General features: G+C 41.9%; 1 protein-coding gene across 2 annotated transcripts in view; it reads left to right on the forward strand.

Annotated features, from left to right (window-relative positions):
- Positions 1 to 13,005: 13,005 nt before the first annotated feature.
- Positions 13,006 to 22,976, forward strand: part of rtn1a (reticulon 1a) — a 217,040-nt gene continuing 207,069 nt past the window's right edge. The window contains exon 1 of one of the 2 annotated variants that reach the window (XM_063046773.1): positions 13,006 to 13,371. In XM_063046773.1, coding sequence (XP_062902843.1) covers positions 13,149 to 13,371 — 223 coding nt within the window. In that variant the 5' untranslated portion in view covers positions 13,006 to 13,148. The remainder of the gene's footprint in view (positions 13,372 to 22,976) is intronic. The other variant, XM_063046782.1, reaches the window with a different exon arrangement.

Consider the following 22,976-nt stretch of genomic DNA (forward strand, 5'->3'; position numbering starts at 1 on the left):
TGATGTGTGAATGAGGAATTGTAACACAGTTGGTACATTTCTAGTCCTAGGTACTAGCTGATGAGTTGGAGATGTGTGCTCAAACCTCAGTATGACAGCTGGGGAAATTAAATTCAGTTAATCACACAAAACTGGAATTTAAAAGGTGTTGGTAACAGTGACCATTCCATCCAATGGAATGTCATGAAGGTCCATTCAGTCTTAGTTCGAGGAAGCATATGCTTTTATCTCCTCTGTCCGCTACGTCAATTCAGACACATAATAGTGCAAGTTGGCTCTGAAATGGAGTCTGACAAGACCCTCAGCCATCTCAAACTGTTTATATGCTGTCCTTGTTTAAATAAAAAGGGAAGTCATCCTTTCATATCAATGGTTATTAAAGTATGTTGAAAATTGTTCAATGTTTGTCTGATGAATAATGTGGTCAGGGTAATTTGACAGTGGGGATTTCTAACTGAACAACCCAGAATCTAAGGGTTGTAACTAGACAGTTAACGTCATCAGGTCAATTTAATGTGTCGGGAGTTTAATGTGTACTCTAAAATAGAGCAAATATACTTGGCTAATTTGATTACATAATTATAGCATTAATATATGTTCATAATTATCATAAAGATATAAAACTTATTTCTGATAGATCAAAAACACCTGATTCTGATTTCTGACAGATCATTTGGCTTTTACTCTTTCTAATACTGAGACACAGCACAGCATAAAGCCAAAATATATAAATTATGTAAATGCCACTGACCACTAGGGAACCAAATATAAGCAGAATGAAAAGCTAGAAGAGAATGACCTTCAATTAAAAAAAAATTCTGATAAATAACCTTACTGATAATTATTCATTATACATTCACAAAAACCCTCACTGCTTCTTCCAATTTTTTCTTGTGGTTTTTCTTCGTAATTTTTGTTGGAAAATTTTGGTATGTAATGATTGATTTTCATATTGAATTAAAGTCTATTTTAGATGCCCGACCTGTTTCAGTAATTTGGTTTTAGTTAAAATGACTCTATATCAATTTATTGGATTGCAGTGATAATAAGGAAACACCTTTCTATCATAAGCAACACACACAGAGTGCTGGAGGAACTCAGTAGGTCAGGTAGCCTCTATGGAAAAGAGTAAACTGTTCTCGTTTCAGGCTAACACCCTTCTTCAGGACTGAGAAGGAAGGGGGAAGATGCCAGAATAAAAATGTGGAAGGAGGGGAAAAAGGCTAGGTGATAGGTGAAGCCAGGTGGGTAGGAAAGGTCAAGGGCTAGAGAAGAAGGATTTTGATAGGAGAGGAGAGTGGACAACAGGAGAAAGGGAAGGAGGAGGGGGCCCAGGGAAAGCAGTAGGCAGGTGAGAAGAAGTGAAAGGTCAGAGTGGGGAATAGATGAATTGAGGGGGTATTTGTTCACAGGAAGGAGAAATTGATATTCATGCTATTGGGTTGGCGGGTACCCAAACGGAACCTTACTATCATTATTTGGTATGTTTCTCATCAGAATGTATTTCTAGCAGGCCTTCCTGGTGTGAGAAAAGTGAGATGAATGAGACAAACTCACAAGGTCTTAGTCAAGTTGTTGAAGTGAAGTGTGAATGAGGAAATGCAGTAAAATTCTTTTTGCTTGTTTTAGCAAAATAATCTGCTAAAGCATAGTATGTTCACAGATTTTCTATTATGCATAGGGAAATCATGAAGTGAGCTTTGACAAAACTAATGGTCTATACATTCTACTCATAGAATATATGTAACATAGGATGAGGCCATTTGATCCATCATATCTATGACAGCACCCTTCATGACCAACCTTTGGCACATTCTCCATTGCCCTGAAAGTTTTTCTCCACCATATGTTAACCCAATTTCCTCTTGAAGGCTACCAAGAAACTTGCTTTCACCACAACTCCAGGCAGTGCATTCCCGATTCTAACCACATACTGCATACAGAAGCTTTTCTTCACATTGCTGTTAATTCTCTTCCCCTTTGTCTCTGACATACATATGCATACACAGCGGATTCTGCTAATTGGATCACATTGGGACCAGTATATTTTAGCCCAATTAAGCGGCTGCTCCAATTAGCTCATTTCATGGAAAAAGTTAAAATTGTGTAAGAATTACAAAAGTACAGTTTAACTGAGTAGCAAATTATGCATTTAAATGAAATACAGAACAAATTAGAATACTACCAATGCTACCATAGAACTATAAAACTGTATTAGTTCTGAATAGTTATTGATGGAGGAATGCATCCAGTGTATATGCTGTGTATGTGTTGTCCAGGAGGGGCAGCACCTCTGGTGAAGGGGCTTGTTGTTGTCCATTCTGCGGCAGCTCACTCACCTTTGGTCCGCACCAGACACTTTGCTCTCACCTATGGCTCCAAGTAATTACTTTGCCTCCAACTTTCACCCTGCCCTCAAGTTTACCTGGTCCATTTCCAACACTTCCCTCCCCTTTCTATATATTTCTGTCTCTATCTCTGGAGACAGCTTATCTACTGATGTCTACTATAAGCCTACTGACTCTCACAGCTGTCTGGACTATTCCTCTTCTCACCCTGTCTCTTGCAAAAATGCCATCCCCTTCTCCACCTCCGTCTCCGCCGCATCTGCTGTCAGGATGAGGCTTTTCATTCCAGGACAAAGGAGATGTCCTCCTTTTTTAAAGAAAGGGGCTTCCCTTCCTTCACCATCAACTCTGCTCTCAAACGCATCCCCCCCATTTCACGCACATCTGCTCTCACCCCATCCTCCCGCCACCCCACGAGGAATAGGGTTCCCCGGTCCTCACCTACTGCCCCACCAGCCTCCTAGTCCAACATATAATTTTCCGTAACTTCCGCCACCTCCAACAGGATCCCACCACTAAGCACATCTTTCCCTCCCCCTCTATCTCTGCTTTCCGCAGGGATCGCTCCCTACACAACTCCCTTGTCCATTCGTCACCCCCATCCCTCCCCACCGATCTCCCTCCTGGCACTTATCCTTGTAAGCGGAACAAGTGCTACACATGCCCTTACACTTCCTCCCTCAGTACCATTCAGGGCCCCAGACAGTCCTTCCAGGTGAGGCGACACTTCACCTGTGAGTCGGCTGGGGTGATATACTGTGTCCGGTGCTCCCAATGCGGCCTTTTATATATTGGCAAGACCCGATGCAGACTGGGAGACCGTTTCACTGAACACCTACGCTCTGTCTGCCAGAGAAAGCAGGATCTCCCAGTGGCCACACATTTTAATTCCACGTCCCATTCCCATTCTGATATGTCTATCTACGGCCTCCTCTACTGTCAAGATGAAGCCACACTCAGGTTGGAGGAACAACAGCTTATATTCCGTCTGGGTAGCCTCCAACCTGATGGCATGAACATTGACTTCTCTAACTTCCGCTAATGCCCCACCTCCCCCTCATACCCCATCCGGTATTTATTTATTTATATACACACATTCTTTTTCTCTCTCTCCTTTTTCTCCCTCTGTCCCTCTCACTATACCCCTTGCCCATCCTCTGGGTTTTTCCCCCCCTCCCCCTTTTCTTTCTCCCTAGGCCTCCTGTCCCATGATCCTCTCGTATCCCTTTTGCCAATCAACTGTCCAGCTCTTAGCTCCATCCCTCCCCCTCCCCTTCCCACTTTCAAATCTCTTACTAGCTCTTCTTTCAGTTAGTCCTGACGAAGGGTCTCAGCCCAAAACGTCGACTGTACCTCTTCCTAGAGATGCTGCCTGACCTGCTGCGTTCACCAGCAACTTTTGTGTGTGTTGCTTGAAATTCTAGCATCTGCAGATTTCCTCGTGTTTGCGCTCCAAGTAATTGTTTGCATGTGACTGTGGCCACACCCCAGTACACTGCTTTGACAGGGAGGCAAAACCAGGCGAGGGTAGCTGGAAGACCTCATACCCTGGTGAAATAGGTGTGAAACCAGCTCCAGCAGACTGGGTGGATGAGATTAACAGTGAGATCCAGTGGCCAAGAAGGTGATTCTGCAATGCTTTGTGGACAGTGAAGGCACAGAAGAAGTCGTGGTTATCCTCTGCAATGAAAGAAGACCCCAGTATGTGACGACTACTCGTACCACTTGACCTGCACTTCCAAGGTCGAGAGAGTCAAACTGTCCTAGTGCAATGACTTTTCCACTTTAAAACATCCCGCACAGGTTCATTGTCTTTGTCAGATACGACAGACAACCAACATGTTGCCATGTTCTTTTGATTGACTGTAAATGAACAAAATTAGTGCAGACACCTCGTGCAGATAATGGACTGACGACATTGAATTGAATTGACTTTATCACTTACATGAGGAGTAAAAATCTTTACGTTATATCTCCATCTAAATGTGCAATGTGCAATTTATAGTAATTAATAATAAATAGTACGTACAACAGGACAGTCAATATAACATAGAAATACAAATGTAGCAGCATGAATTAATCAGTCTGATGGCCTGGTGGAAGAAGCTGTCCCGGAGCCTGATGGTCTTGGCTTTTATACTGTGGTACCGTTTCCCGGATGTAACAGCTGGAACAGTTTGTGGTTGGGGTGACTCAGGTCCCCAATGATCCTTTGGGCCCTTTTTACACACCTGTCTTTGTAAATGTCCTGAATAGGGGGAAGATCACATCTACAGATGAGCTGGGCTGTCTGCACCACTCTCTGCAGAGTCCTGTGATTGAGGGAAGTACAGTTCACAAAGCAGGCAGTGATGTAGCCAGTCATGATGCTCTCAATTGTACCCCTATAGAAAGTTCATAGGATTCAGGGGCACATACCAAATGTCTTCAGCCATCTGAGGTGAAAGAGGCGCTGTTGTGCCTTTTTCACCAGACAGCCAGTATGTACAGATAACGTGAGATCCTCGATGATGTGTATGACGAGGAACTTAAAGCTGTTCACCCTCTTAACCCCAGATTGATGTCAATAGGAGTTAGCCTGTCTCCATTCCTCCTGTAATCCACAATCAGCTCCTTTGTTTTTGTGACATTGAGGGAGAGGTTGTTTTCTTGACACCACTGTATCAGGGTGATGACTTCTTCTTTGCAGGCTGCCTCGTTACTATTTGAGATGAGGCCAATCAGTGTAGTGTTGGCAGTAATACTTTTGACGATCGCATCCTCCAAAACTGCACCTTCATTGTAACATTCAAGATGGTTGTCACTATCTTCAAATTCTTCGTAGTTCCAAACTTATTGAACTAGTGAAATGGTTTCATTTTCTCTCCTGGCCATTTCTGGCATCTCCAAGCCTGAATACTTGAACCTATAGTGCTCATAGCGAGCAAAACAATTCTCAATTGTCTTACTGCTGATTTCTCACCAATTATTAGCAACAAAAATCACTGCTTTTTGAACAGAAACATACGCAACCAACACTATTTAAAAGCTGCTTGGTTTAAGCACAGTGTAATGTTTAAGGGCCACACAAGTTCACATGACTGAAACTAGTTAGAAACCGTTCAGCAATAGTTTCCTGTCCCAATTAAGTGGCACAGTGTCCCAAGTAAATTAGGGGAATCTTGCTCTTTTCTTTATTAGGTTTTGTTCTTTAAGAGTTGTCCCAAATAAGCAGCGCCCTGATTAACCAATGGGCCAATTAACCGGAATCCACTGAGTATATACAGCCTCCCACTATACTCTCTCGAGGACCTTTGTCATTTTAAAAAGATGCATCAAATCTCCCCTCTTTTCCAAAACAAACAGAATCAGTCTCTAATCTATCAATGTCATTGTGGGCCCTCATCCCAGGAAGTGGGATCTTTTCTGAATCCTCTCCAATGCATTCACCCTTATACTCAATATGGTGACCAGAGCACAACACAACAGCAGTGGCCAAACACTGCTTTATAAAGGTCTAGCATAACTTCCCTTCTTTTATAGTCCATGCCCCTATTGATAGAACCCTAAATTGTGCATATCTGACTATTATTATCATTTTCTCAATCTGCCCTGCCACTTTTAACAATATGTATCCATATTCCCCTGCTCCTGCATCTGTTTCAGAAAGTTATCTTTTATTTATATTGTCTCTCCTCATTTGTCCTTCGAAGTGCATCACCCTACATTTCTCCGCATTAAATTTCATTTGCTGTGCGTTGCTATGAAATAAAACCGTTTAACAATTCATACCTGGCCTTGTTTTACCAGGTGTTTTTTTGTTTCATCGATGCAAAGATTGGAGAAGCTAATGGAGTTAAGAGCAAGGAGCACAAACATCTGGTTATAGTTGCAAGGTAGTTTAATGTTTAACCCCTTGAGTACACTGTAGGCATTGAGCAGCGAGGACGTATTCACACCTATTAGATAATAAGGTTATATTTTTAAAAAATGAACTCAATCTTGAAATTTCCATCCTTTTTAAAAAAAATTCCCCTTGGATTCATCTTTCTTGGTCTGTAATCTCTCCCAGTGCTATAATTCTCAGAGATATTTCTGCTCCTCCAGTTCTGGCCTCCTTATCATGCATTAATTATGTCACTTCTGCACTGGCAGCCATGCTTTCAACTGTCAGGAACCGAAGCTCTGGTATTTCAACCCTAAGTCTCTTTTTAAAACCTTCATATCTGACCAAACTTTCGTACCTCTCTCCTAAAATCTCTCATGCCAAATTTTGTTTGATTATTCTCCTGTCAAATAGCATAACACATATGCAAGTAGAAACATTTTACTAAATGTTGCTGCAGTGCTTTACTGCAGCCTTATAGCTTCTTGTATTTTGCCTTTGTAAACACCAATGCAGATGATATTTCTTGGAGATGATATATTCTGTTCATAATTTGATATGCAAGGTTCTTTTGTCATATGCTGCATGTAGTAAATAGTGAATATTGGACTTTAGTAAATCTTACATTGAAGGTGCTATATACATACATACAATTGCAGTGGTCATAATAGAAATACTACTCACGTGCCTATCCAATTAAAGGGAGTTATAGTTCTATAACTATATAGTTCACAAGTATATAGGGTCATAAAGAAAGCTTTTGGCATATTGGCATTTATAAAACAAAATATTGAATCCAGGAGATAAGACGTTATGTTGAAGTTGTATAAGACCTTGGTGAGGCATAATTTGGAGTATTGTGTGCAGCTTTGGTCACCTACCTATAGGAAAGATGTAACTAAGTTTGAAAGAGCAGAGAGAAAATTCACAAGGATGTATAAGGAGGACCTGATTGAATAGGTTAGGACTTTTTTCCTTAGAATGTAGAAGTTTGTGAGGAGATTTGATAGAGGTATACAAAATTATGAGGGGTGTAGATAGGGTAAATGCAAGCAGGCTTGTTCCAATGAGGTTGGGTGGGACTACAACCGGAGGTCATGGGTTAAGGGTAAAAGGGGAAAAAGTTAAGGGGAACATGAGATAAAAATTTCTTCACTCAGAGGTTCGTGAGAGTGTGGAATGAGCTGGCAGAGTGAGTGGTACACAAGAGCTTGATTGCAATGTTTAAGAGAAGTTTGGATAGGCACATGAATGGTTGGTATATGAAGGGCCATAGTTCCAGTGCAGATTGATGGGAGTAGGCAGCTTAAATGTTTTTGACATGGGCTAGATAGGCCAAAGGGTCTGTTTCTGTGATGTACCTCTCCATGACTCTATGACCCTGACTGTTGGAGAATTAGAGACGTTATGTTACAATTTTACAGGGTGTTGGCAAGGCGACACCTGGAGTGTTGTGCACATGTTTTTGTCTCTTTACCGAGAAAAGGATGTAATGGCTTTGGAGCTCAACCAGAGGTGGTGGCTAGGCTAATTCTTGGGATGGCAGGATTGTGTTGTTAAGAGTCACTGCACAGATTGGGCCGTTACTCCTTGTTGTTTAGAAGAATGAGGGGTGATCACATTGAAACTGAGGAGACATGTTATGATCAACGTTGAAATTATTTTCACTGGGAGAGTCTTGAATAAGGGGGTATAGATACAAGAATAGGGGCCAGTCATGTAAACAGTGGAGTGTAGAGGGTGGCGGTGGTCAAATGTTTAGAAGTATTTAAGGTGGTGGTAGATTGGGAAAAGAATAGAGGATTAAAGGCTATAGAGTACTAACTTGGAAGGGAAACTAAGGCAGATTAGCCATGATCATATTGAAAGGCATGGCAAACTTGAGAGGCCAGATGGTTTACTCCCACACCTATTTTCCGGCATACAATACCCCAAGTCCATATGCTTTAATTCTGCACACTAATCTACTATTTGGGGCCTTGTCACAAACCTCCTGAAAGGCACAAATTAACTTGTCTTCATAATGACAGATCTCCTTGTGTTCATGACAGACTTGGTAGAAATGACCACTGCACTGTTCTTGTGGACACTACACTGTTCTTCGCATATAGAACATTTTCAAATGTTTTGTGAAGTTCATCCAACATGCTAACTGGGATAGACTGAACAGATCTGGCAGCTAAAATTAGGCATCCAAAAAGCACCTTGTGCCATAAGCTGCAACAGAAATGTACAACAAAGTAATTTGTTACCACTTGTCCCTCATTCTACCATTACTATCAAACCAAGGGGTTAACACTGGTTCAACAAGTGCAGATGGGCATGTCAGGATCAACCCTATACCTAAAACTGAGACTTCAGCCTAATGAAGCTGGAGAAGAGTGCTAAGTAGCAAAGCAAGCAAGCTACAGGCCGAACTCATGAGGCTGAACAGGAAACACTGAAGGACAGCTGTTTTACTGCATGAATACTGGTGTAAAATTAAAGCTAATATATGAGGAGGATCTAGACATATCCTCACATGAGTGCTAAAGGATAGACTCACACATTTGCAACCAAGTTCAGCAGGAAGTGAACCATCTCAGCTTCTTGCTGAGATCCCTGCCACCAGCAAGTGCAGGAAAGGCTATGCAGTATCCCATCTGTTGTGCTGAAGACTTGGACTTCAGAACCTGCTGCACCTTGTGCACAGCTGGGGCACCCTCCCTCAACTATCTGGAATTCTGCCAGATTCTGTGGTAAATCCGTAGAATTCACTGCCACGGACGGCCGTGGAGGCCAAGTCATTGAGTATATTTAAAGCAGAGGTTGGTAGGTTCTTGGTTAGTCAAGAGTTAGTTAGCAGAGAAGGCGGGAAGAAACGGGGTTGAGAGGGATAATAAATCAGCCGTGATGGAATGGCAGGGCACACTCATGGGCCGAATAACCTAACTCTACTCCTATGTCTTACGATCTTATATTGTGGTCACAAATTCCTTAACCACAAGATCTCTCACTGATGGTAAACAGACAGGAAACAAAGGATAAATACTGTAGGTACTGTCTGTGTAGCCACAAACAAGAGAACATCTGCAGATGTTGGAAATCCAAGCAAATCACACAAAATGCTGATGGAACTCTGGAGGCCAGGCTGTGTAGCAGCCAGTGACAAATGGTTTACTGCAGAGATCAATGCTTGGACCCCAGCTGTTCACAATTTATTAAGTGATTTAGGTGAGGGACTTAAATGTACTGTTTGCAAGTTTGTGGAGAACACAAACTGGGCAGGATTTTGACCTGCGAGGAAGATACAGAATGATTTGAACAAGATGAGTGAATTGAATTGATTTTACTTCTTACATCCTTCACAAACATGAGGAGTAAAAATCTTTATGTTATGTCTCAGTCTGTGCAACTTATAGTAATTTGTAATAAATAGTATGTACAATAGAACAGTCAATATAGCTTAAAAATACTATTGTGTCAGCGTACATTAATCAGTCTGATGTCCTGGTGGAAGAAGCTGTCCCGGAGCCTGTTGGTCCTGGCTTTAATGCTGCGGTACTGTTTCCCAGATGGTAGCAGCAGGAACAATTTGGGGTGACTCAGGTCCCCAATGATCCTTCGGGTCTTTTTTACACACCTGTCACTGTAAATGTCCTGAATAGTGGGAAGTCTGCACCACTCTCTGCACAGTCCGGCGACTGAGGAAAGTACAGTTCCCATACCAGGCAGTGATGCAGTGGGCTAGGATACTCTCAATTGTGCCCCCTTAGAAAGTCCTTAGGATTTGGAGACTCATGCTAAGCTTCTTCAATTGTATGAGGTGAAAGAGGCGCTGTTGTTCTTTTTTCACCACACAGCTGGTATGTACAGACCACGTGAGGTCTCAGTGATGTGTATACTGAGAAACTTGATCCATTGATGTCAATAGGGGCTAGCCTGTCCACGTTCCTCCTGTAGTCCACAACCAGCTCCTTTGTTTTTGTGACATTAAGGGAGAGGTTATTTTCTTGACACCACTGTATCAGGGTGATGACTTCTTCTCTGTAGGGTGCCTCGTTATTTTTAGGGACAAGCCCGATCAATGTAATGTCATCTGCAAATTTAATTAACAGATTGGAGCTGTGGGTGGTGACACAGTCATGGTTATATAGAGAGTAAAAGAGGGGGCTTAGTACACACCCCTGAGGGGCTCCTGTGTTGAGGATCAGAGGGGCAGAGGTGAGGGAGACCACTCTTACCACTTGTCAGTGATCTGCGTGGGCTAATAAATGGCAGATGTAGTATAATGTGGAAAAATGCACAATGTACAGTTTGCTTGTAAAAACAGAACCACAAATTATTATTTGAGTATAGCATTTCACTAAACATGTCAATGTACATGAGACAAATAAAGCTAATCTTTATCTATTATGCACAGAGAGACTTAAGAGTCCTTTTGCACCAGTTGGTGAAAACAAGCATGAAAAAGGCAAACAGTATGTTGACCTCCATAGTGAAAGGATTTGAGAGCTCGCCTTGAATATTGTATGCAATTTTGGCCTCTTTAACTGAGGAATTTGAATTGAATTGAATTGACTTTATTTCTTTACATCCTTCACATACATGAGGAGTAAAAATCTTTATATTACGTCTCTCTCCATCTAAATGTGCCATGTGCAATTATAGTAATTTATAATAGATAGAACAGTCAATGTAAAATAGAGTACACTCAAATCACCGTGAGTTCATCAGCCTGCTGGAAGAAGCTGTCCTGGAGCCTGTTGGTCCTGGCTTTTATGCTGCAGTACTGCTTCCCGGACAGTAGCATTTGGAATAGGTTGTGGTCGGGATGGTTTGGGTCCCCAATGATCCTACGGGCCCTTTTTACACATCTGTCCTTGTAACTGTCCTGAATCATGGGAAGTTCACATCTACAGATGTGCTGGGCTGTCCGCACCACTCTCTGCACAGTCCTGTGATTAAGGGAGGTATAGTTCCCATACCAGGCAGTGGTGCAGCCAGTCAGGATGCTCTCAATTGTGCCCCTGTGGGAAGTTCTTAGGAATTGGGGGCCCATACCAAACTTCCTCAACTGACTGAGGTGAAACAGGTGCTGTTGTGCCTTTTTCACCACACAGCTGGTGTGTACAGACCACGTGAGGTCCTCGGTGATGTAGATGCCGAGGGACTTTAAACTGTTTATCCTCTCAACCCCAGATCCATTGATGTCAATAGGGGTTAGCCCGTCTCCATTCCTCCTGTAATCCACAACCAGCTCCTTTGTTTTTGCGACATTGAGGGAGAGGTTGTTTTCTTGACACCACTGTGTCAGTGAGAGGAAAGGCATCCTTGCTGCTGAGGCAGTTCAGCAAATGTTCAGTAGAAGGCCTGACATATGAAGAGGTTGAGGTGATTGGACATATATTTCACCAGAGTTCAGAACAGTGAATGGCAATCGCATTAAACTTGTGAAATTGTAAGAGGATGGGACAAACTAATGTAGGTAGGATGATCTTTATGGCGAAATTTAGAACCAAGAGTCACAGACTTAAGATATGGGGTATGTGATTTAGGACAGAGATCGGGAGAAATTTTTTCAACGAAAAAATGACAAAGTTGTGGAATTCTCTATCACAGAAGGCAGTTGAAGCCAAATCCTTAATTATATGCGAAAACAACTCAGAAATTGTTCTAGTGGCTAAAGAGACTAAGGGATATCAGAAGAAGGCAGCAATATATTACTGAATTTGGATGATCAAATATTGTAATGAAGCAGGCTTAGAGGGCCAAATGGCCTATTCCTACTCCTATTTTCTATGTTGATTCACTTGTTATCTGTCAAATCTGGCAGCTATATCCTTCAAGTTTCAGTTACTTCAGCAAGTGGTAGTCTGTCTACCCACTCTAAAGACAATGAAGACCACACCCAGAGTACATTCTGTGTTCGCTTCTCCTGAGTGCTGTTCAACATGGAGTTCTCCCAATTTTTCAGCTGAGAGGGAACAGTGTGGGTAATCAGGAGTATATTTCCAAGTCCATTCTATTTCCAGAACATTGGCAAGTTGTATGCAGTTTCTTTTATACCTTATAACTTTTTAAGCAATCTGGGTTGCTACTGATCAAGGACCAGAAAAGTAATAGAATGGAAGAAGCAGCTTCCCAATTTTGTCTGTACTTTATTTTCGGTTTCCTGATCATGAATATTTTAATAGGAAACTGACAAGTCTTTTTTTTGTCTGGGTGGGGGTGGGGTGGGGAGGAGGAGGGTTTAATAATGGGAATTGAAATAAATTGTCTTTTTTTTAATTCAATGCAGCCATATTTAGTACAGTTCATGAGCATTGCAAAGGTCCGAAAAAGGAAAATGTAAGATGGTTTCGTTCCTTGAACTTTCCACCTAGATATGTGGTGAAGGGAATTAAAAAAAAACTCCACCCAGACAAAAGAAGGCTACAAAGGGCGTATCTCTTATTCCCGTCAAAATTCCACTAGACTAGTTCTGATGGGTGGGGCATGAAATGTAATGTGCAAATGCTACAAATCGGCTAATTTTCATCCCCAAGGAAAGACGTTAAACAAAGATTATCTGGGTTTCGGTTAGGTAACTGAATTGTTAAATAATTTATACGCAAGCAACTTCTTGTACAGTCAAGTATACAAGTTCAGCCATCGTAGTTTTTATTGCTTCAATAATCTTAAATACATTTATCACCTTTAAGCTTTCTTTATGGAAAACACAAAATATGAACATGTAGATTTAGTTATAAAGAGAATGATTCCCAGCATCCACTTCAATCTTTCAGTTCATCCTCCCACAGCTGACGTCAGGGTAGAAACCTTGAACCAAACAAGCCATTTTCACATGCGTACAAGCTCCGGACTGAGAGGCGGGGATTAGGAGTGGGAACAGTTGCACAAAGAGACCAAGTTCTTTAAAAAATACGCACCACCTTGCAATCCATCCTTCCGTCATGGCGAGCGACCCTTTCGTCCAGCCGTTTCCAAAGGGACAGTGGAGCGAAGGAGAGGAGCCCGAGCAGGCGGACTGGAGCGCTGACAGCGGTCCGCAGGCAAGGGCGGCAGTCACTGGCGGGGATGCAGCTGCTGCAGCCGAAAGCTGGCGAGCCGAGGTGGATCAGCCGCTAGTGCCAGACTCTAGGGGACAGCCTGTTACCAAGGCAACTGCATCCGCAGGTAAAGTGGGGGTGGGGGTGCGGAAGATGGCAAGGCGAATATTCTGCAGATAGTATTTAAAAATCGCATTAACAGTGTGCGCTAGCTAAGTGCATTTCACTCAATATTTTTTTAAAACGAGGCCATTCGCCTTTTAAGTGCGAGGTCTTAACTAAATAAACTTAAATCTAATTTAATTTCATAATATTAACTTATGAAACATTTGGGTGCTCTAAATGCAATATTTAAGTTTTTTACAGCCGCAGTTTTTGTTCCCTTCTGTGCAAAAGTTGGCATGTTTTCTCAGGATTCTTTGTTAAGAATGTTGGCATTTATTTCTTCAGTCAGATTTTCAGAACAGATTGGAGTAGGTTTTAAAAGTCGTTCCAAACAGGATTTGAGGGCAGCATCTGACGACTCTTTAGAATATTATTGGGAGCGCATGAGTTAGTGAAATATTGCAACTTTTGATTTTTGTATGAATAAAAGATGAAAATTCAGCCATTTGTGTAAAGTGCTTTTAGAAGTACTGTATATTGATACGTTCTACGCAAGATTTTAGCTCTAACAGTGCACAGTGTAACACAGAATACAGATAAAGTTGACATAGCAGATTGATTAGTGTGAGAGTGCTTTGTGTTATTATGCTAGTTTGAATAATATGGATGAATATTTGGAGTGTCAGATGAAACCCACAGATGTGATTGTGAATGCAAACTTGCAAAGATTCATTGTTCACAAAATACTGTTTCCATTTTTTTGATTGTTGTGGCTCAGTTGGAAAACAAACTGAGATTGGCTCGAAATGCTTAAACTTCAACATTTTGAGATATGCATTTTATAATTTGCTAATCTGCAGACTATGTAGTCTTTGAAGGAGAGCACCCTGTGTGGATTTGAAGAAAACTGCATTCCAGATTTATTTTCCAATTTCCAGATGGATAGTTCCCTGTTACTGATGTACCTTGACTGAGGTTGTGCACAAAAAGATGCTATTAAAGCTCAATGTTTCGGGTAAGATTTTAAGAAGTTGAGGGTACAAACAAGTCATTACCCAGCTGGGGTAAGTTATAACTGAATGTCCCAGACATTGGTGCTTCGATCCTATTATTTCAATATAGGGAGGACTTGGATTGAGGACCTTATCGTGGATTAGCAGATGGTGCAGACTAAAAGGAACGGTTGAATTAGGGGAGGTAGTTCAGGAAAGCATCGACCACAAAAGAGTGGAACAATGGCAGATGAAATCTAATGCATTTAAGCATAAGGGAGAGCATGGAAAATGAAAGTGCTCTATGTAATGTCGAATTAATTGAGAGACCTGGCAGCTTTGTTCACTGTTCATGATTGGAGAAGTAAATTAAATTCTGAACTTTTCCACTGAATAGAATTTTAAATCGAAAGATGTTGTAGTACAACTGTACTTAGTTCAAAAAAAAAGATTTAAAGTGGTAATTGTTCTGTGGAAGAGAAAAATCAAGAAAACTAATTCCTTATTTAGTCCACAGTGGAAGTTTTAGACACATTGCAATTTTACTGTAAAAGCAGAACTAAGGCATGACAGATAATAAGGCAGGGAAATCTATTAAATGAATAAATGGAAAATGAAAGTCTTGGGTCATTTTTTTCATAAGATAATCACATTAATTATATTTCTGGAAATGAAATTGGAGGCAAATATCTTCAAGTTGTTTGAATAAATTTTGAATACCATCATAGGAGACGGCTTAGTTTATTTTAGATGGATGCTGCAACATGGGGAAATTGATCTTCCTCATCTATATCTTCCATGATTTCTTTCCACATGGAAAAAAAATAGAAATAAACTTGCATCTCTATAGTACTATTTTAAAGGGTTTTTGTCCTTTAAACAAAGCAAAAAAAAGTTACTGGATGATTTGGTGATTGCTTTTAATGAGGTAATTCAAATGCTGTAAATATTATTTATCTTTTTGCTTCTACATCCAGCCTCTCAGGCAGGAAACAAAGCATCCTTCCCTGATTGGAGGAGCATTATATGTTTCTATGGTAGAGGTTCTGGAATTTTGTTAATGTATGCTTAAACTCTGTGAGGACTTAAACAATGTAGGTGCAAATATTCTTTTAAAATAAGCCTTTCAAATCATTTCAAGAATGTACTGATTTTGCTCTTTACTTGTTTTGAGGATACTTGTATATACATAATATATTTGGGCAAATGGCTTTAGATACTTTAATGTTCTTGTCTTCTTGTGTTGCTATACTGCATAATACTCAGTGTTAAGTTTTTCATGAGTGGCTGGACAATAATTAAAGGTACATTGTTTTAACATTGGTTTCCCAGATTAATCTGTCTAATTAATCATGAAGTTTTGTGGTACAACATATATGTATAGTGTTTGGCTGGGTGTTGTATTATTCATAGCATTTTTCCTTCTGAGTCAATGTAGTCGCTGTTGCTCTGCTTGTCTTTGTTCCAAAGCTGCAGAGCTGAAGACAAATTGAAGGGTTGCATTAGATTTTATTATAGATAGAATCTCTAGTTATGAACATTTCCATGTAACTTCAATTAAATGTATATTCTTCGTGGTAAGCAAGTTCAAGATTACGCTAAACTTGGCTTTGGTAAGTAGGATTTGCTATGAGAGACACTGAGAATGGAATGAATTTAAACTCGACAAGCATACATAAAATTGCAGTAATATATATTTTGGTTGTGAATTAACAGGCTGCTATTTTTAACTAGTTTTGCTGTTTTGTATATTTTTCTCGGTGATGACAATATTCCAGTCAGCAAATCAAAATCTGGATTCCCTAGCAGTTAGGTAAAGGAAAGTAAAGTATTTAAGTTTCTAACTTTCATAGGTGACCTGAACAATAAGAGTGAAAATAGAATTATCAAATTTGTTCACGTGAGTGCAAGCGTGCAGATTGGAATTATGGGCATTAGTTTGTAATAGACAATGGAGGATGGGAGATTAAATATAATAATGCTAGTATTCTTAACTTTGTGATGTGGACTTTACTGGCAAGGCCAGTGTTTACCAACTGTCCCTGATTGGCTTTGGACTGGGGAAGCAGTGCGGGTCTAGAAATAGAGGAGTGTCAGTGAGACATACAGATTTTCATGACAAACCTGTGGTTTCATGGTTAGTATTACTAACATTGGCTCTTGAATTTGATTTCCTCCCCCCCCCAACTATGTGCATTTAAATTTCCCATTGCAGGATTTGAACTGGAGTCTGTAGCTCAATTGTCTGTGCCTCTAAATGCGGTTCCAATAATTTGACTATTATGAATAGAAGCTAAGGGTGATTATGTATTTCAGTAGATTGACTTTATGGGTAGTGTTAAGGCTGATTTATACTTGTGTGTACGGGCTACGCCATTGTGAGCATTTATACTTGTGCGTTGATGTGTCTGCGTCGCTCTGCAATTCACCGCCAAAACGCTAGTTGGCGGTGGGGTTTCTATGCCACTGTGTTGAGTTTCTTCCTGTACTTCAAACAATGGCGATTGAAACTGAGCGCATCATGTTGGAGTTGGAGCTAATAAATGTTGAACAAGAGTTTCTTCTCTCTCAATTCTGAAATGGCAGAGAAGAAGCAGCAACCGGCAATGCGTAGGAGGAAATGCGGTGCCACCGAGCAGACCAATCAGTTGTTGCGGTCTGTGTCGCCGCAACGCATTGTTACATTTTGGGAGAGGTGCGCGTTAGGCTACAGTGTAGGGTACGCGGCTGTGCTGTAGCTACGGCGTACATTTGATGCAGAAGTATGAATTGGGCTTCAGAGGGAGCTGACCATCATTACAACCACGGGTTAATGGACTCAATAGATAATTCACACCTTACCATAAAGTGAGACAGTGACCTGAGGGGCAGGAATAATAGTTCCAACTTGCTGAGTGTTTAGTTGTTGATTTTATTTTTCAGGCTGGTCACTAGATAACTACTTATGTGACTTAGATGCATGGAAGGAGATGTAAAGCAGGTTAAGGTGGAATCAGACACTGTGTAATATATCATGAAAGATCTGGGGGGAAATCCTTAGGTGAATTCAAGAGGAAAGGGGTGCGTGTCATTGCTTTTCCAAAGCACTGTAAACTTTTTATACTGCATAGATAGAATAGGAACTGAGAAGGTAAAGATAGATAAAGGCAGTTGTAAAATATGGAATCCAAGATAGTGATCGATAAACAACATTGCGCAACATTACACAGCAGGAGATGCAATGGTATTTAATGCAACATAGTTAACATGACATGATAGCATCATAAATATCAATATCCATTAACTTGAGTAATTTTGGCACAAGAGATGAGAAGTTTGTCTTCCCCAATCAAAGTGAGTTGTTGAAGCTTATTGAAGGAAAAGAGCTAGTGATGTGCATCAAGGAAAATACTACTTTAAATTATCATTATTTTGTTTCCTAAAATTTGAAATTGGGGTCTCTTCCAGTGTAAAGATGTGAGTCATAGGAAAGCTAAACAACAGAAAATCTACAGATACTGGAAATCCAAGCAACACACACAAATGCTGGAGGAACTCAGCAGGCCAGGCAGCATCTGTGGAAGAAAGCACAGTCAATGTTTTGGGCTGAGACGTTCAATGGGGGAAAAAAGATGAGGGGTAGAGCTAAAAGGTGGGAGGGGAGGAAGAAACACAAAGTAAAGGTGAAACCGGGAGGGGGAGGGGTGAAGTAAAGAGCTGGGAAGTCGATTGATGAAAGAGATACAGGCCTGGAGAAGGGGGAGTCTGAAGGGAAAGGGCAGAAGGCCATGGAAGAAAGAAAAGAGGGGGAGGAGCCCCAGAGGGAGACGATGGATAGGCAAGGAGATGAGGTGAGAGAGGGAAAGGGATGGGGAGTGATGAAGGGCCGGGGGGTGCCATTGCTGGAAGTTTGAGAGATCAGTGTTTATGCCATCTGGTTGGAAGCTAGCCAGATGGAATGTAAGGTGTTTTTCCTCCATCTTGAGTGTGGCCTCACTGCAACAGTGGAGGAGGCCATGGACAGACATATCGGAATGGGAAGTAGAATTAAAATGTGTGGCCATAGGGAGATCCTGCTTCTTCTGGCGGGCAGAGGGCAGGTGTTTGGTGAAGTGGTCTCCCAGTCTGCGTCAGGTCTCGCCAATATACAGGAGGCCACACTGGGAGCGCCAGCCACAGTATATGACCCTAACAGACTCACAGGTGAAGTGTCGCCTCACCTAGAAGGACTGTTCAGGGGCCCTGAATGGTAGTATGGTAGTGAGGGAGGAAGTGTAGGGGCAGATGTTGCACTCGTTCCTCTTGCAAGGATAAGTGCCATGAGGAAGATCAGTGGGGAGGGATGAATGGACAAGGGAGTTGCGTAGGGAGCAATCCCTGAGGAAAGCAGAAAGTGGGGTGAGGGGGGAGGGAAAGATGTGCTTGATGGTGGGATCCCGTTGGAGCTAATAGAAATTCTGGAGAATTGTGTGCTGGTTGGGAGGGTGGTTGGTGAGGACAAGAGGAACTCTATCCCTGGTATCCTGCTGAAGGGTCTTGGCTTGAAACATTGAGTGTATTCTTTTCCATAGATGCTGCCTGGCTTGCTGATTTCCTCCAGCAATTTGTGTATGTTGCATAGGAAAGATAGTTTGTTGCAGTTTAGAAATCCTCAAGAGCACTGAAGAATTGCATTTGAAAGGATATTTTTAAAAAATCTGTAACATCTATATTTTGCACACTTGTATTACTGGTACAATAGTTGAATGGGGGGGTGGGTCATGATTATTAATGCATTAAAAATAGAACACTTAAAATAAAACTGTTTGACTGCCACGAGTCTGCACCCTTCTGTTCCTGTGACTGTCACAAAATAAGCTATTGTAATCACGACCATACAATTGTTCCAGTCTATGAAACTCTTCACCAATGAGCAGCCACTGGTGTTGAGGTTGTATGTCAGAGTCCTCCTGTGTGGGTGCACCTCCCTAGGAAACTGCAAGTGTTGTCCTGTCCCACTACCTTGCGGAGAAAATTTAATGCAGGTTTCAACTGCTCATGAATTTAGCTGGGAAGGTCTTGGAATTGGATAAATATACAAGTTTCTTAGTGTGCTGCTGTGAGATATAGATCTGTTCAAGTACATGATTATTTTCTTATCAGTTTTAACTGTTGAAAGTAGTATAGGCTCTTGATTTTATAGAACTTCGAGCAACATTTTGTATGTGAATATTTCAGGCAAGTGAAAACCTGAGGAATCTAGTTTCTTAGAAGAAACAGGCCCACATCTGAAGCAACACATACAAAATGCTGGAGGAACTCAACAGGTCAGGCAGCGTCTATGGAAATGAATAAACAGTCGATGTTTTGGGCTGAGACCCTTCTTCAGGGCTGGAAAGGAAGGGGAAAGATGCAAGAATAAAACGGTGGGGGAGAGGAAGGAGGATAGCTAGAAGATGGGTGAAGCCATGTGGCTAGGAAAGGTGAAGGGCTGGAGAGGAATGAATCTGATAGGAGAGGAGAGTGGACCATAGGAGAAAGGAAAGGGGGGCGGACCCGAGGGGAGGTGATAGGCACATGAGAAGAGTTAAGAGGCCAGAGTGGGGACTAGAAGAAGAGGGGAGGGAATTTTTTTTCACTGGAAAGAGAAGTTGATATTCATGCCATCACGTTAGAGGCTACCCACAGAGTATAAAATGTTGCTCCTCCACCTTGAGGGTGGCCTCATCGTGGCACAAGAAGAGGCCATGGGTCAATATGTCGGAACTGGAAAGGGAATTAAATTAAATTGTCTGGCCACCAGGAATTTCACTTTTGGCAGATGGAGTGGAGGTGCTTGCCGAAGCAGTCCCCCAATTTACGACTGGTCTCACCAATGTAGAGGAGGCTGCATTGTGAGCATCGAACAGAATAGACAAACCCATTAGATTTGCAGGTGAAGTGTTCCATCACGTGCAAGGACTGTTTGGAGCCCTGAATGAAAGTGAGGGAGGAGGTGAATTGGCAGGTGTAGCACTTTGGCTGCTTGCAGGGATGAGTGCCGATAGGTGCAAACAAACAAGGGAATCACAGAGGGAGCAGCCTCTGCGGAAATGGGGACGGTGGGGGGGGGGGGAAGTAAAGATGTGTTTGGTGGTAGGATCCCTTGGGAGATGGTGACAGTTGCAGAGGTTGATGTGTTGAATGTGGAGGCTCCTGGGTGCAAGTGAGAACGAGAGGAACTTGTCTACGTTAAGGCTGCGGGAAGATGGGGTGAGCGTGGATGTTCAGAAAGTGAAGGAGATTTGGGTGAGGGCAACATCAATGGTGGAGGAAGGGAGGAAGGGAAACCTCGATCTTTGATGTCCTGGAAAGGAAAGATGCATCCTGTGAACAGATGGGGTGGAGATAAAAGAATTGAGGAAAGGGAATAGCATTATTATAGGAGACAGGGAGGGAAGAGGAAAAGTCAAGATAACTGTGGGAATTGGTAGGTGATAAAAGTCGTCGGTTGTCAGTTTGTCTTCAGAGGTGGAGACAAAGAGATTGAGAAAAGGGAGGCAGGTGTCAGAGATCAAGCGAATTTAAAGGCAGGGTAGAAGTTAGAAGCAAAGTTGATGAAATTGATGAGTTCAGCATGGGTGCATGAAGCAGTGCCAGTGCAGTCCTCAGTGTAGTGGAGGAAGAGTTGAGCATAACCAGGGATGGCTTGGAACATGGATTGTTCTACATAGCCAACAAAAAGGTAGACCTAGTTGAGGCCCATGTGGGTCTCATGACTACCCCTTGAGTCTGGAGAAAGTGGGAGGAGCTGAAGGACAAATTGTTGAGAGTGAGGACCAATTGGTTGACCCACATCTGAAAGTGTGACCAGGTAAGAAATACTTTTGTGATACACAATGACCATTTCTAATGAGTCTAACAACACTTGATATTCAGTGTCATATTTAACCATATAACAATTACAGCATGGAAACGGGCCATCTCGGCCCTTCTAGTCCGTGCCGAACTCCTACTCTCACCTAGTCCCACCGACCTGCACTCGGTCCATAACCCTCCATTCTCTTCCTGTCCATATATCTATCCAATGTAACTTTAAACGACAACATCGAACCTGCCTCAACCACTTCTGCTGGAAGCTCATTCCACACAGCCACCACTCTCTGAGTAAAGAAGTTCCCCCTCATGTTACCCCTAAACTTTTGCCCTTTAACTCACAACTCATGTCCTCTTGTTTGAATCTCCCCCACTCTCAATGGAAAAAGCCTATCCACGTCAACTCTATCAATCCCCCTCATAATCTTAAACACCTCTATCAAGTCCCCTCTCAACTTTTTACGCTCCAAAGAATAAAGACCTAACTTGTTCAACCTTTCTCTGTAACTTAGGAGATGAAACCCAGGCAACATTTTAGTAAGCCACCTCTGTACTCCCTCAATTTTATTGACATCTTTCCTATAATTCGGTGACCAGAACTGTACACAATACTCCAAATTTGGCCTTACCAATGCCTTATGCAATTTCAACATTACATCCCAACTCCTATACTCAATGCTCTGATTAATAAAGGCCAGCATACCAAAAGCTTTCTTCACCACCCTATCCACATGAGATTCCACCTTCAGGGAACTATGCACCATTATTCCTAGATCCCTCTGTTCTACTGCATTCTTCAATGCCCTACCATTTACTATGTATGTCCTATTTTGATTAGTCCTACCAAAATGTACATTTTTCAGCATTAAACTCCATCAGCCATCTTTCAGCCCACTCTTTTAACTGGCCTAAATCTCTCTGCAAGCTTTGAAAGCCTACTTCATTATCCACAACGCCACCTATCTTAGTATCATCTGCATACTTACTAATCCAATTTACAACCCATCATCCAGATCATTGATGTATATGACAAACAACATTGGACCCAGTACAGATCCCTGAGGCACACCGCTACACACCGTCCTCCAATCTGACACACAGTTATCCACCACTACTCTCTGGTGTCTCCCATCCAGCCACTGCTGAATCCATTTTACTACTTCGATATTAATGCCTAACGATTGAACCTTCCTAACTAACCTTCCATGTGGAACCTTGTCAAAGGCCATACTGAAGTCCATACTGAAGTCCATATAGACAACATCCACCGCCTTACCCTCGTCAACTTTCTTAGCAACCTCATCAAAAACTTCAATAAGATTTGTCAAATGTGACCTTCCATGCAGAAATCCATGTTGACTGTTCCTAATCAGACTCTGTCTATCCAGATAATTATATATACCATCTCTAAGAATACTTTTCATCAATTTACCCACCACTTGACGTCAAACTCACAGGCCGATTATTGCTAGGTTTACTCATTTGTCGGTGAATATCCTTCCTTTCTCCCCTGCCCCCCCCCCCACCCACTATTAACAAGCTGGTGATCACTGTTGACTATTTTTTCTCCTGCAGGGCTTGTGGAGGTCAGGCAACATTGTAGCAAGAAAGATTGAAACGAGGATTGGAGCAACAGTGTAGCCTTGTTCAGTGCCAGACCACACTGCGACTGGGTCTGCTGTAGACCCATTGAATAGGGTCCTGGATTGCATGCCATCATGAAGCATCCAATCTAGAACCAATATCACCCTAACTTTAATAATTGAGTTGTGGTACATAAAACAACTTGAATTTTCACATAATTAGAGCTGGGCTTAGAGGC

The sequence above is a fragment of the Mobula hypostoma genome, chromosome 1 (genome assembly GCF_963921235.1).
Source record: "Mobula hypostoma chromosome 1, sMobHyp1.1, whole genome shotgun sequence".
NCBI lineage: Eukaryota > Metazoa > Chordata > Chondrichthyes > Myliobatiformes > Myliobatidae > Mobula > Mobula hypostoma.